The sequence below is a fragment of the Bemisia tabaci genome, chromosome 8, assembly GCF_918797505.1.
Source record: "Bemisia tabaci chromosome 8, PGI_BMITA_v3".
NCBI classification, from domain to species: domain Eukaryota; kingdom Metazoa; phylum Arthropoda; class Insecta; order Hemiptera; family Aleyrodidae; genus Bemisia; species Bemisia tabaci.
Genome location: NC_092800.1, coordinates 32,000,129 through 32,015,893, shown reverse-complemented (window position 1 = coordinate 32,015,893; position 15,765 = coordinate 32,000,129). Strand labels below are relative to the sequence as shown.

The following is a 15,765-nucleotide window of genomic DNA, read 5'->3' as shown; positions in this document are numbered from 1 at the left end:
TTACTCGTGTTGCACACATTTTTTGCGAAAGCCCTGTCAACACTACTAGCAAAAGTTCACGGAACTTTGCGCGAAAGTTAAGTTCCGTAAACCTATCTCTGTGTGAACAAGGCCTTCCATTTGTAAGAAGTAAACGTAAAAATTATGCAAGAACAAACATAAATGTGGTTTAATAATAATTTAAACCTCCGCCGCGGCCCCGCGCTGACCGCACTGTTTTTGACGCAATACGTAAAGTATTCCTACAGTCTTGTAGGCGCTATGCATTTCACGCCGACCGCCCCTGAACACATACTGTGTTTGACGCAATGCGTGAAGTGTTCATGAAGTCTCGTAGGCGCTATGCGTTTCACGTCAACCGCTGCGCTGCTGACCGCACTGTATTTGCCGCAATGCGTGAAGTATTAATGCGGTCTTGCAGGTGCTAATACGTGTTACATGCCAACCTCCGCGCCGCGCTGAGGACTTCTCCTTTCCATCTCAAGTCCTCATCATCATTGCTCTCTGCATCGCGTTGCTCCATGCCAAATTGCGTGTTTTCTTGTGTAACCGAAAACCGAAAGACGCTTTTCTCGTTCGTAATTTTTTTCTGAATCCGATTTTTTTTATACCTATATTTAAAAAATTGCAAAATTTGCCGCCATGGGCCGTGGCCACGTGGCCACCCCTTAATACAGCCCTGAACTTGTTTCTTATTAATAGATGTATGTTTACTTTTCGTGTTGATTCATCATAATAAGTACATTTACGGATAAATCATTTTTACAAAGTGTTGGTGATTTTTGTGGTAAAATATTTTTGTTTCACCACAATTTTGTTTGCTCTAGGGATTTAACCAAAATTTTTATTGAGAGGAGTGTGACACTCAGTTTTTAAGTCACACTGCAAAAATTCCTATTTTTAAAAAATGGTTTTCTAATTTTTTACATCATTAATTTTTATAAAATTATTTTACCTTGCTTATCAAAATTAAGAGGGGAAACAATGCGGGATTAAAAAATTGCTTGGAGATACTAAAATAAAAAGAGACGTTATTCACAATAAACAAAAAAGAAAATATTTATTTAGGTACATAAATACTATTAGGATGGATAAATTTGACAAAATATACTTAGAGATCTATGATAGACAAGGAATAATTTTATGATAGAATATTTGCTTAATTTCCTATGTATACATGTATGGTGAAACTCATTCATACTGGGACATATTCTAGTCTATGGAATGACTTTATCTTTAAATCAAGAAATATTTTGGAAAGTAAGGTTACTTTGTTTATACAAATAGATTGTAATTGTTGACCTTAGTAATCATCATAGTGATATGAGTCCATTTGACAGATTTTCGGATATGGACTTATGAAAGAGAATACATTGATGGGAAACAGCTCCCAATGATGAACTTCTTCAAGTTTGGCTACTTCTGAAAAATTTCTAGAAATGCCCTAGGTAAATAAATTAACTATTGGAAACAATCTATAAAACCCAGTTTCAGATTTGAATTCTGGATATCATATGTAGTATATCACCAAAGTATTGTCATCACAATAAATTATATTACCTCCCTTTTCTATTTCATTTTGAAAGAATTTTTCCTCACACATAATACTTTTCTTTATGATTTCTCCCTTTCTTTTGGATCAAGCTCTTCACATCCATTGAGCTACTTAAACGAAAATAGAAGAAATAACGGATTGTGCACTGAATAATCAAGAAAACAAATTGCATTATTTTAAAACAAAGAATTAATAGGAAATAAATGCTAAACATGGCAGAGAATAATTAACAGGGAAAAAAAATAAATTAAATAAAGATCTTCAATATGACAGCCAAACATCATCTAATAATAATTCATCCATATCTAGGGAAAATTTGGAGGGATATTTAAAAAAAAAAAAACAAAGAAACCGAGGGTGTACAGATTGCAAGTGACCACTTTAAAACAAGATTTAACTGGTACATAAAAATTTGATTCCAATAAATAATAATAATACAAACTATGATAGTCAAATACATTAATTTATAACTATGTATAGACATAGACCCTTGAAAACATTAAAGTTAAAATTATAGGTGGCACAAAAAAATAAGTGATTGTGCAGAGCTTGGGTGCGTATTTCTACGATGTCTATTCTTTTCAATTTAATTATATATATGACAGTTTTGACAAAAAGTAGCTCATATGCCATAATGAGACAGATCTGTGCTGCCACCCAAAGCAGGAACGCCATAAGTTCATTCATATCTTGCAATTTTGTTTCCGATAAACTTTGCTGTTAAAAGAATATCTGCGTACTTAAGTGCTTGAACTTTTCGGTATTAGTCTCCAATGGTACGCTACAGTCACTCTGAAGATATCAGGCTGAAAGTTTGCTGCTTTTCTTAAAATAGAAAAATTTGACAGGAGATAATTGGAAAATATGGAATAGAAGTTACGGCATTCTTGCGAAGACTGGCAATGTGATGGTACAGGATATATATATATATTGAAAAAAACAGATTGTAAATCAAAATGGTAAAAATTTGTGAATGTTTAAAATTGTATAAAATTTTTGCGAACGAAGCTGATCTTGGAGCTCTCAAGACTTTTGGGGGTAACTTTTCTGCGGTGCATGAAAAAAGGATAAAAATTACTTTTCATTTGACACCATTGATGAAAATCCTCATTTGATCAAATTCAACAAACACACAACAAAGGATCAAGTGATATAGGGAACGCCTAAAATCAAACAAACTTACTTATGCATCATCTCACCAGTACTGTAACTCTAGATTTAAAAAATTTATAAAAATGTTAAGATTTGATTTGATAAATTTAAAGGTTCCAACAATACTTCCGTATTGTTTGAGATTCGAATATTCTTTCTCTTCACAGCATGATGAAGTAAACTACTTTAGAGAAGATTACTACACATAATAGTGAAATCAGCCGTAAAAAAATAAAACAATCAATTTAAAAATGTTTAGGAGGGAAAACCTTGACTAGCTAAAAATAAATCACAATGGTTTAATTGGAGCCAGAATAACTTTGAATATAGTGTCAATGAAAACACAACATTCCAGCATACTTTATGAGCTAAGACCTAGCGGCGTTTACTAAGATAATGCTCAACTCACTTAATAGAGTCAAATTACAGTAAACAAAGGCGATCATTCATGGTTCATGCAGCCTCAAGAAAAAATATTATCGTTTTTCAAAACCTCCTTTGTCATGTTTTCTCTACGCTTGTTCATCAAATGCTATGTTACTTATTAAGAAAGAGCATTTACTGCTGAAAATGAATACAAAGTAAAATTCAAGCACTTTCTGAGCATTTTCAAGGCCTAGAGAAAAAATGTCAAAATCAGGCTTCTTCGAGGCCGCATGGCGGCATGGACCATACCCTTTCACTTTCATTGTTTATAGTACATTTAGTTTGGACAACCGGATGAAGACTACGAAGACAAAACCCAAATAACCATAATATCAAGCACCATAGTACTATATTAAATTCCAATAAGTATTGCAAAATATTACAAGGATGAGCAGAATTTTCTGGAAATGTTGACGCTTTTTTGATTGTTACAAAACCAAATAAAATTTGGAGGTAAAGTTGAGTGTTTAAGCCAACTAAATGGCTTCCAAAATGTTAGGGTAAAAAGGAATGATTTGGGGCAGACAAATGCCTAGTACCACACTCAATAAGAAATTCAATCTTATTGTACTAGGTTTTACATTGAGCGAGCGGCATTTCCAGTGTTTGGTGCGGCTGGAGGGGCCTGTACATTCATTGGAATTGGATTCGGATCGTTGATTTTTGGGAAATCTTGTGCACAAGCTGTGGCGTAATCTGGAGGTGGTGGTGGGAAATACTTAGTGGCAGCAGCTGCATAGCTCGGCAAAAGAGACTGATTATCCATTGGCGGTTCAATGCAATTAACGGTTCGCAATGCGTTGGTCTGGCGGAGGACGAAGAATTTGTAGCAGTTGAACATTACGCGAATGAAGTACGACTGGAAAAGAGAGAAAATAAAAAATGAGAACGGACGAATGTGACTAATGGAGAATTGAAATGTTGGAGAGCTAAATTCATAAGGAAGAACATGTGCCGACAAAGAACTACTGAAAGGCATGGATTAAAACCAGCCACAGCAGAAACTACATCAGGTGTTGCCATATTAATTTTGATGTTTTATTTTTAAAGTAGAAAACGAAGCGAAGCCAAAACTTTAAGTATATTCTTCATGATCTAGGGTGAATTTACCAAACTTTTAAAGGTTAAGTGGTTTAGTTTTCTGTTGAAAAAATATAACATGAGAGAAAATTAGGCATTCAGGTTGAATCCATTCAATTTTTTTTTTACTAATTTTTTTTACCAATTACTAATAAACGTTTATGTTCAGGGATGATAGGAAATAATGTAAACATTGTTGAGCATACAGATCACCTAAAATTTCTAAACAGCAGGATAAATGTATTGCTGATAAGAATATTGTAAACATTAACCCTGATTTGAGGGAAAAGTTGCACTCCGTACAATTGGCGAACTGACTCCCTCAAAAAATTCTTTCCACAGAGAGAGAAGGAGTACAAACTGCTGCTTTAAGATAAAAGGTAAACTACAGTCAACATTTTTTAATAATTAAACAAGTACTGTTTGCTTTAGTGAAAGTTATTGAAAATATCATGAGAAAACTGATAACACTAAGTACCTTCACAAGTAAAGTTGCAACGAACGAGAGAAGTATCAGAATCGTGATCATCCGGGGGCTGAGGTCGACTGGAAAACGCATCATTGATTTGGAAACTATGACTTCCATTACAGGGAACGAGCAAATATATCCCATCACAAAGAAACTGAGTGTAAAAAAAAATTATGAAGATTACAAGAAATGAAAAAGTTTCAAATTAATAAACGAAATTTTATGTATTCTTTGATTACAGAATAAAATTTTCTGTTTTCATTCAGGTTGAAATTTCCTTATTCAAAAAAAGGGAACAAAACATCTGGGCATCTAGAATATCAGATGTATCTTCTGGAAGCAAGCGCTAAAGTACTTTTTTTTCTTCTTTAAAACAAAATCTGCTTAATAATTTGTGGGCATTTAGGGTAGTTCATTATAAAACTAACAAAATAAAACAGAATGATGTAGGTCAATCTTTGAACGCTCTGACTTTCATTTGAAAAGCCCTGCGCTTCAAGTCAAGCTACTCCTAACTTCTAAAGAGAGTTCAGCATTTTGTTAAGAATGAGAGTTATTAAGCTCCTGAAAGTTAAGAAGTTTAAAAGATACAGTGAGTAAAAGTGAGATTTTTTAACTTCCGTCCCCCGTTTGTTATTTGCTTTTTTGCTATTCCTTGTTACCCCTTAAATAAACAACAAATATACTTAAAACTGGTATGCACATTTTTTCTATGATCAGTTCAAGATACACCAAAAATAATTGATATATGTACAAAAGACTAAAGTGCAGTGACTTAAAATGTTGCTGAGAATTTGCTAATTGTGCTACTTGCTCCAAGTCTGACTAAAACAAAACGTATGATGCAATCGAAGTACCTACATCCAAAAATATTCTCCTATTTTTTATAAGAGGAAAGGAATTCCCCTCTTCTTACATAAAAAGAAAATAAATTAAAAAAAAAAAAAAAAAAAAACCAAGTGAAAAATCTACAGAATCTAGGCAACGTTCCTTAGCAACTAAAGCTCTACGTCTTTCAAGTGCACCTCATGAGATTTAAGTGAAGAGGGTGTACACATTTTTGATAAAAGCATGCAAAAATATATAAGTAACAGAAAGAAAAAAAGGTACTTGCCTGTAGGGATAAAATTAACTGCAACCAGGCTTTTACAATTCATCTCTAACTGCATTACTTGCGTGGGCGGTTTTCTTTCAAGCAATAATTTAAATTTTTGGCAAGCAGCAACAATATATACATGAGCGCAAAAAAATTATAAACACACAAGGCCAATATAAGCTACTATTGATCTTCATAAAAAAACCAAGGATAAGAAACACTCAAAACCAGCACTTCCGTGACAAAAAGGAAAACGAAAACCATGAATGCAAAACCGGAAGAAAATAGAGAGATAGGCACGTCAGCTTGCAAGCAGGCTGAGATCAATCACGGCAAAAGGTGACAGTCAGGTCAATTTTTTTTTTTTTTTTTTTGGTCCAGGAGTTTTTTTAAGTTCAAATCTTCATTTACAGCAGTAATGAAAGAATAGAAAGTTTCCAACTCCACTTATCAAGTTACGCAAATTACATTTTTGGACAACTTTGAGCGTTGAAAAAGAGAGAGGGAAAAAAAGAGAAAATACATTAAAAAATTCTGTTGCTATCGTGTGAATGTACAAGAATAAGTCATTATAGTCTGTATTTTTTACTCCTTTTTGGGGGAGAAAAATTTTAAAAAAAGTGAGCAGAATTAGAAAGTTTCGACAAAGTGCACAGTGCAAGCATAATTAAGAAAATGCTTCTGGAAAATAAAGCCAACCAGCCCAGAATAATATACACATGTGAAGAAAGAGAAAAAAAATTGCGAGGATACTGTTAAAAAATTAAACTTTACTCCCAAGATGCAATAACCCCGAGTTACCCGACTAAAGCAAATGATCGTAAGAGCAAAGTTCCCCATCATTGCTTTATCTGCCTTCCTATGGTTCCTACCACATGCCACAACCGTTTCATGAGAATTTTATTAACACCTATCCAATTTCAGCAATGCTTTGTTGCAGTTCTTTCATTTGACTGTGGTGACTGGGGCCCTTCAGGCTTACAATGCAAGCAAGCCCGTTTCTAAAGAGGACCCAGCCGCTGGTTTTCACTTTCAAGTTGAGAATTTTTAGGAGCAAACTGCTTGTAAAGTATAGGAGGCGCAGCTTAAGATACGCCGAAAATGGTTTTCTTGCAATTTAGACATAATGAAAGCTGAACTGACTGCCACTTATAATCTCAAATTTTGTAATCTGTCAGGTGACTACTAGGAGAAGGTTTAGAGATACGTTGTTAATTTCAGAAAGAAGCAACTTTGAAAATTGTATGATGACGTAGCAAAAATGACTAAGACATTAACATTCAGGTGCGTCATCTTGAACCAGCACATTTATCAGAGCTGGAAAATGGCGTCAAAACAAAACCTGGTAAGATGCACAGCAACTCAGCAGCCCACAGAGCTCATTGGATTGCTGAACAACTTGCTGGGCAACTACGAATAACTTGTGGCAATCAGGAGGTTGCCCAGCGGTAGTTTAACAACAGTCTACTGAGAGACCTGATGAGAAGTTGACAACGCATCTTAAGATCATCACAGTTGGTGACACAACTTGTAGCACCTAATTTCTGGAATGAATTTCCCTCTTTCGGAAAAAGATATAATGCTTGTGGTATCAGGGGTGCTAGAGTGGGAGTGAGTATTTGCTAAAACGTTTTTGATCCTCCATCTCAATTTTTTGACCTTTCGGACTATTGCTCTCACTGTCCACCGAATGATTTGGTTCATAAATCTAACTTCCTCATAAATTATAGCTATAAGTTGAGTGAAGGAGCAAGAGTGCAAAAATTTCCAGCAAAACCGCTGAACAGATCTCAGTAAGTAATGAATTAATGCGATATAACAAAACATCAGCGTGAAGTAACTACTTTTAAAAAGGTAGGAAACAATATAAATTAGGGCTCATTGCAGAACATGCCAACACCAGAGCAAAACCAATTAATCTTACCTTTCGATGAGAAAATCAAAAACTTGAAAGCAGAAGAATGGGATCATACAGCCGGGCTTGCCTCTGCACACTCCATAGACAAACAGCAAGGCAATGCCACATGCGCTGAGAGTAGCAACAACCCCAACAAATCTTTCACCTGGAAAATTATAATTAAATCTTAAAAATATTTATTTTTTCTTGTTGGAAGATGGGAGATGATCCACTGAAATATTCGCCTAATTTTATCAGACCATTAGGTAAGGACAGACTGCTTAGAGACTAAGAGAGCAGAATAAATACTGATTCTCTTGAAAAATTATAAACTCTTCCAGCTTGAGTAAAACAATTTGAAACTTATTTGATTTGTAGCACAGTATTAGAAAAAATGAGAATGTATTATTGAACTGGGTTTTATTAAATTCAATCTCAGATGGAGCAAATCTGAAAATTCACTGAAAAACTTGTATTGCTCACACCTGCAGAGGTGCTCACAAGTTTAAATGCAAAACTCAAATGCAGTTAGGAATTTGAATTTTGGAGGGATTTTCAAAACATAAAAGGCACGGTAAAATTACAAGTGGTTGTAATAACTTTAAAATTTCATTTAGAACACACAATCAGAAGTAGGAGAGCTCATAAAGATCAGGCAGATAGTCATGAAAAGAGTTGTAATCATCAAATCGATGTTGTTTCAATAACATAACATACCTACTTTGTATTTAGCTTTATATCAACCTAAGTTTTAGTGCCTTTTTTGGATTATGGATCATCTACCAGAAAATGAAAATCGAGGATGGCTCCGGAGGAAAGGGCCCTCTAGATATGAATAAGTTTGTTTCTAAGCTCTGCCTTACCGGTACAAGTAGGTAGCAATGGTTTCAGCTACGCTAAAATTTGTCTGGGTAGCAATTGCTTAGAGAAGCTAGCACATCTTCACTTCATATTAAGGACTCTTTTTTTCAGAATCCTCCTCAGACAGATCTTATCGTATTCAATGATATAATTATTAATTGGCTGCCAAATCTCCTAATGGCCTGCATCGTTTGTGTTAATTAATGAGTCGATAGTGCTTGTAAAGGTGTGAAGCCAGGAAAACTGTGAAAGTAATCCTTTAGCTGCTTTTAAAAAATCATAACACACCTGAATTAGAGATGTAAAAATATTCATTAAGCCAAGGATAGGAATGCAAAAGGAACATTTTCCTCCGCCCAGATACCAGCTGCTAAGCTTTTGATCTAAGCATTTAACAACAACTGATGTTTTATCTTTAGATGTTTTTTATGGATACTTACAGCCAAACATGTTTTGAGCAGCAGCATGTGCCAGCTGAGCTAAAAGATAATCTGGAGATTGGCGGTCGGGTTTTATGCCGACAGCATTGTTAAAATCATTATCGGAGACTGCTAGCGAATCTCCATCTGATTCCTCAAGAGTGATGGAACTTAATTCAACACTTTCCAAGACAAATCGATCATTGACAAGGATGACAACTAGTGTCAGCATATACACCATCTAAAAATAAAGAGGAATGTTTTAAATTTCAAAGTGATATAAAGAAAAACATCTATGCTCTTTTGAGATTTTGATCCGTGTAAATTGCAACAAGGACTGTTACATCAGTCAGAAAGACACTGACTGATTGCTATTTTGACACAAGTCTTTGTTACATTGCAACATTATTTCAAGGCGTCTCCTAGAATATTAAAAAATTCCAAAAAACCATGCTCCACTGAAACCTGAAGCTGATGATCTGACAAGGGTGAGAGCTGATTCTCTGAGAGATGCCATAAAATTATTTAAAAAAAAATTATGACAAAAGTCTTTTCACCTCAATGCAGAGATAGAGACAAAGGGTGCAATTGTTAAATCTATTTGTGTGAGTTAAAATCTTGCACTGTCATAGTTGCCGCAAAAGTTTAAAATTGAAATTTTAAGAACAGTTTTTAGAAAACTTCTTTAACTTTAAGACAATACCAGATAATAGATAATTAATTTGAAGATTTGTTGATCCTGATACTGAATGACCTGAAGCTAAATCACACAGCAAAAAAAATTTGCCACTTGGGTAAACAAGATTTTTCTCTGTAGTGCTTTTCTAGTGCCTCCATTTGACGATATTCAAAAAATTTCAAAAATTTGAATTTCTTGCTCAGAAATGAAAAAAATTCTGGACCTCCTTGCAGAGTTTCTTCACTTTTCCAGTACTACTAGACCCCCCTTAAAAAATCAGTACTATTTTCGGACTTGTAGACACCTTGAACACCCATAGTTTTCATTTTGAGATAAAAACGAATACACTGATTATTTTTTTCTCTTTATTTTTTTTTTAAATCTACTACCTAACTTACACTCACTCAAAGAAAAAATTGGAGGATACTTACAAGATGAAAAACTCCGTAGAAGAGAGCAGCTGACCTTACATGACAACAAACAGTGCGCCAGTATTTGTTTTGGCGTTGCAGGCCCATTTTAAGCTGCAACGCTTTCATCCTGTCTCCGGATTTTCAACCTGAAAAAAAATTTAAAATAACTTCACACGACCACACTTGAAAACAAATGAAATTATTTTAAACAAAAGAATTCTCTGAAGAATATTTGGATTCTGAATTAATACTTAAAATATGTGTAATGCAAATTGCGTGAGTGCATGATGATTAAGGGTTCCACTATTTCAGTTGCAGGAAAGTTTTCTGAAAATTTTACAAGTAACCCAAAAATATCGAAACTTCTGACTCCTTGACAATGAATAAAAATCTGAGTCTGTCCGATGCCTTACAAAACTTGTTAGTGACTACATAAATGTGTCACTAGGGTGCTATGTCATGTTCGGAAATAGAAGGGCAGTTAATGTTGGAAGCCATGAATGAATCTGGTTTCGGAATAATCATAGAATATCATTACGAAAGTTCAATAACAAAAGTTTCAAGTATGGCCCCTTCCTTGAAAGGTCACATACTGAACTGTGAGAGCAGTTTAGTGTAAGCTCTATTCTCCTCATGATAGGTATAGGTTCTGTTTGAGATTATTAGCCAAAACGGGTCATCCTCTTAAATCTTATCCGTCCTAATTGAAAAAGAAGCAGCATTATAGCACAAAATTCACATGAAATGAATAAAATCGAAGGTGTAAGTTGGCAATCACATAACTTGGTTTGCGACATCGCAAACTTCCTGTCATACTTTATTTTCTGAGCGGAAAACTACTCAACAGCAATTCTTTACAACTGCCGTGATTTCTCTTCACTGTACGAAGAAAGTTCAGCATGAACTTCAAGGAGTGATGTCAATTTGTTCTCCTTTAAAAAAAACAACAAAGAGGCGGAGATTTTCAGACACTGCAAACGAGATAGATGATTGCCGACTTACAGAGTCGATGTATCTTAGAAGTGGGTAACAGTAGGCGGAGCTAAATCTAGAAATTTTCAGTCCTGCTTGAAAAGTTGAAATCAGCAAAATATCAGGCATTTATTCAGACAAAAATTACGGATATTTGGGCTTAGGCTTCCAAAAAATGACACTTTCAGCCCCGAGTGTAGTGTGAGCGCAATAATTTTAAGGTTAAGTCTGGTCATGGCAAGGACAAAAAACTTTCGTTCAATGCAGGAGGAGCTTAGTGAAAATAAAACGTATAGAATCTGCTCGAAAATTTGAGAAAAGCGGAAATCGAGTTGGATCTATATGACGAGATTTTTCTTCCACTGATAAAGATCAAGGTAAAGTGGAGGCCACATAGCAGCATATTGATGAATTCTGATGAAAGTGAAGAGACATTTCAATTCGCTGAGCTAAAAAACATGAGCCTACAAGTATACCTGGTGAAAAAATCTGTTGGAGAGAAGAAAAAGTCACAAAATGCACAAAAATCACCAAATATTCGTCGAATAATCACACACCTGACAGCATAAACAATAACAATTCGGATAACGATTTGTTGACAACGTCAAAAACCGTGTAAGATAAGCGTCACGATGTTGTCAGATTTCCGTGCGAATTTCGTACACGTCCTAATGTATACCCAATTTTTAAAACTAATTACAAACGATTTGACATCGAGGCTCATTGCTCATTATAATTTAACTGAAATTTCGTCGTCAATGCTTCAATTAGATGATATCAAAGGAACACAATGACAATGTAGCGGCGTTTAGCTCCATACATTTTCGGGTAACAGAGGCAATATTGGTCATACCCCCTCCCACCCATGTCCTCACCGCTCATTGCGCACAACTCGGTGTTGTATTTCACCGTCTGGCTGCACTTTCTGGAGCTTTCACTTGCACTTGCGAACTTGAAATGAAATTTCCTGTCCCTGTGCCATGTCTGTCTGCGTTAGACTAATCGATAAAGATGTTAAGACTATTAAACTACGTATTTCGAATGCGGAGTTTAAAAATGTCCGCATATATTTTCTTTTCCTTAAAGAGTACTCCGCGCCTTTGAAGTGGGAAATGTTTGGGAAATATTTTTGAAAGTACGGAGAATTGTCGAATTAAATTTTGTTCAAGAAAGGTGATCAGGCCCTCTTGAAGAAAAATAAATTCGCACATTATGCATGATTCCTCTCATTGACTCGCTCCGCTGAGCATCGCTGGTGAGGCGGTTAGCGTCTGTAGTCGAAACGCCTTCACTCCCGTGCATATGCAATACGGACATCCATGGAGCTCGAATAGTTGTATCACTCGTACACAGGCGTTGGGATCAAATTCGTTCAGTGCCCGACGCATGCGACACGAACCGAAGGTTTGCTTGTTTCTCTCTTACACCATGACTAATTCCAGCTTTGCCAATTGTGCCGATAAAGGTAAACCATTAATGATTTTTACCGCGACATTGTCAATATTCCGATAAATGCATTTTTAAATATCTTACAATTTTGCCGGCCTTTAGAATTGCAAAAGAATGAGGTATGTACTTTCTTGCCAAATTTGGCTGGCTAAGCTGTACAGAACTTGGTAAATTGATTAATATGTATTTTGGCTTGTAGCTCGACGTTTTAATCAATTTACTAAGAATGAGGTATTTGGGTATGATGTGTAGAGTTTCATTTAACCCACTTTAGTGAGTTGTCCATTTTTTGGTTGGTTTTTTTTTATGTTTCTTTTGGGAAAAATAATTTTGACATTCTAGTGCGAAATTTTCAAAGAGCAATCTTAATGAATCGCACGGAATTTTGAACAAAAACTATGACCATACGTCTTGAGAGAAAATGAAATGTGACAGGAAATCTGTAACATTATAAGCCTAAATACACGATATGATTTCCTGGGTGCAATGGCGAAACTATATAGTCTCAAAGTCTGGTAAATTTATATTCGTGAAAATTCCATTATGTTCTGCTCTTTCCTTCTGAAATGTGTTCTGCGTCTAAAAAGTTGTCTATTTTAAATTCGTCTTCGATTTCCCTGCATATACGTAACAAACATGCCGGGAAACGAGAACTGTTATCCATTCGAGAAACACACATTTATCCATTCCATAAACTTTGATAGAGGCACTAAACAATAATGCGTGAACCTGTTGGCAAGTACCGTCCACTTAAGATCCGCCTTCGATTTCGCCGCATGGGCAAAAAACACACCAGCGAGCGCGAATAGTTGCCGATTCGACAAAGGCACATTTATTTCGCTTACAATCTGATTAAAGATCAATGACTTTGCAGACCTTCGGCGGTAGGTATTGCCCATTTAAAGTTCGCGTATCATTCCCCTGCAAAATCAATAAGCATGCTGGGAATATAAGAATAGATATCCATCTGAGAAACATACATTTTTCTCGCTCCAGAAGCGATGATTGAATGGAGCTATTGGTTTTTCTTCTGCTACACAACTTCTAAGGAAATTGCAACTCGACGCACCCCCTGGTAAAAATTGGCAGTAGAATCTGTGTTTCAAAATACCATAGACCTAAAGCCGGCTGTAAGATTTTCAATAGCTTCTATAGCCGGCTGCACAATTTCTTATAGCCTTTTATAGCCGATGGCGATTGAGCAACAGCCAGGCGATAAAGCGTATGCTAAATGTTACTAATTACGGATGCTAGGACTGTTTTTGGATTACCGCTCTATTTTTGGGCCGTAGTATCTTGATTTACTTTGCGCGGAAAGCTCCGTACTTTTGAAGGATGCCTGCCATTCCTAATATGTTGGAGCGTCTTCAATTTCGTATGATACTGTGCAATTACCTCTGGTGTGAAATGCCGTGGCACGCTGCTGCGGCGCGGCGGGCGGGCAGCCAGCGCGTAAAGCGCCTCAGCGCCTACAAACCTAACAGGGATACTTCACGCATTGCGCCATGCGTGAAGTATCCCTGTTAGGTTTGTAGGCGCTGGTGCGCGCTTAACGCTGGCAGCACGCCGCTCCGCTCTGTGTTAGGCTCCAATATAATCTTGCGTAGTAAGTGTTTTTCAATTCATGATTTTGAAATGCTTGCATATCCTGTATGGATTATTCTCATTTTAATTGATGAAAAAAAATATGTATTAAAGGAAAATAATGTGTGTTTTGTGAATATTATGGTGGTTCCGTATCAAACTTAATGATTTCCAAAGCACACGAATTTCTACAATTTCTTATAGCCTTTTATAGCCGATGGCGATAAAGTGTATAGCCGGGCGATAGGAACTATAGCCCGGCTGCATACTTTTTTATCGCTTCATATAGCCCGGCCGTATGATTTTCTCCGCTTTCTACAGCCAGCTATATGATTTTCTATTGCCTTCTTTGGCCGGCTATAGGGTTCCTATGGTATTTTGAAACGCAGCTCCCATCGCCAATTTTTACCAGGGCCATGATGCGGTGTAAATGAAATTCACGGCGCTGAACGTGAATAAAACCAGATTTTCGGTCATTTTATTCAGAAGTCCTCCATTTGGGGGCCCTACATAGCCTAATGTAGCCCGCGATGACTAAACGTATCAGAAATAGATCTTTCAGTAACTTTATTTCTCTCTCTCCGTACGTACATGTACCTTCTCTATTCAAGAATATTTTACGATGAGCTCTTCGGCTGACCCAATTTGCAGTTTTCGTGATAGTCATATATCTGGAGATTTCTATCTCAGTCAGTTGCGTAGCTGAAGGGCTCAGGGAATCCTAAATCCGGCCCTGTCGAATGTAATGCATAATTGGACTACACTTCGTAATTAGGAACTACAATTTCTGGCTCATCTGTAAAAACACTTATGTGCATAGGAAAACTGAAGGTACATACGTTGTTTCTAACCTGAGCCGGAAATTTAAATCATAATTGCAAAATGTAGTCTAATTAGCTCTCTGTAACGAAATAGACACATCATCGAGGCGGGGAAAGGGACCCTAGTCCATAAAAACTTCAAACTGCATTTTCAGCTCCAAATCGTAGAGAAGTGTTTTTCATGGCTTTTTCCCCTGAAACTCGTGCTAAATGTAGTCAATTGTAATTTCTGGCCACAATATTACCATGACTATTGATTGCGGTGGCGAAGCTCGAATGATCGATATCTCCCAATTTGAAGCTGTGGTAAAGAATCGATTATTAAGATACTCGTTACGAACACCCTGTTTATCGATCCTTTTCCATAGGTTCAAATGGCAGATCAATCGATACATCGCAAAGTATGTTACGCCACTTATTGAAATAATTTTGCGGAAGTCTCGCTGTGTTCGACCCTCTCCTCCTCCGTCAGACTGTTGCGTACACGGAACAAATTAAATCACTGATTTAACAATAGTGTACATTTGAAACATTGCAGTCAGTTTTTTTAAACTATTGAATTGTTAAATCAGCAATTCATTTCTTCTGTGTCTTATCAGGGCGCCGTCTTAATTCTTTAGTTATAGAAATACAAAAAAAAAAAAAAAAAAAAAAAAAAAAAAAAAAAACTGAGAGATATTGTCTACGTACCTAATCTCAGGATAATTCGTGAGAACTCGAGTAATAGGGAAAACGGATAGGGTCTTACATATCCACGTGTGCCGAGGTGGAGGGGAACGATTAGGACGTAAGTATCTTCTTCGGCCTGGAGATCCTCCCGCGGTCGTAAAAAACCCGAAGTGTCAATAGCTCTCCCGTCTTCGCTCGGACAGTTCGACAGCCGACACGGCGG

General features: G+C 36.3%; 1 protein-coding gene across 3 annotated transcripts; it reads right to left on the bottom strand.

The window, feature by feature from the left end:
- Window positions 1–1,031: 1,031 nt before the first annotated feature.
- Window positions 1,032–15,701, bottom strand: LOC109030255 (lysosomal-associated transmembrane protein 4A). Of its 3 annotated transcripts, none has more exons than XM_019041122.2 (6): window positions 15,564–15,701; window positions 10,066–10,193; window positions 8,977–9,196; window positions 7,703–7,841; window positions 4,692–4,836; window positions 1,032–3,992 (listed from the first exon to the last, which is right to left on the bottom strand). In XM_019041122.2, the coding sequence occupies exons 2-6, from the start codon at window positions 10,171–10,173 to the stop codon at window positions 3,711–3,713; spliced, it is 894 nt and encodes a 297-aa protein (XP_018896667.2). In that variant the 5' UTR covers window positions 10,174–10,193; window positions 15,564–15,701; the 3' UTR covers window positions 1,032–3,710. The 3 variants fall into 3 exon arrangements, with proteins under 3 accessions (XP_018896667.2, XP_018896668.2, XP_018896666.2); XM_019041123.2 differs by lacking the exon at window positions 15,564–15,701 and adding an exon at window positions 11,577–11,706; XM_019041121.2 differs by lacking the exon at window positions 15,564–15,701 and adding an exon at window positions 11,496–11,652.
- Window positions 15,702–15,765: the final 64 nt, after the last annotated feature.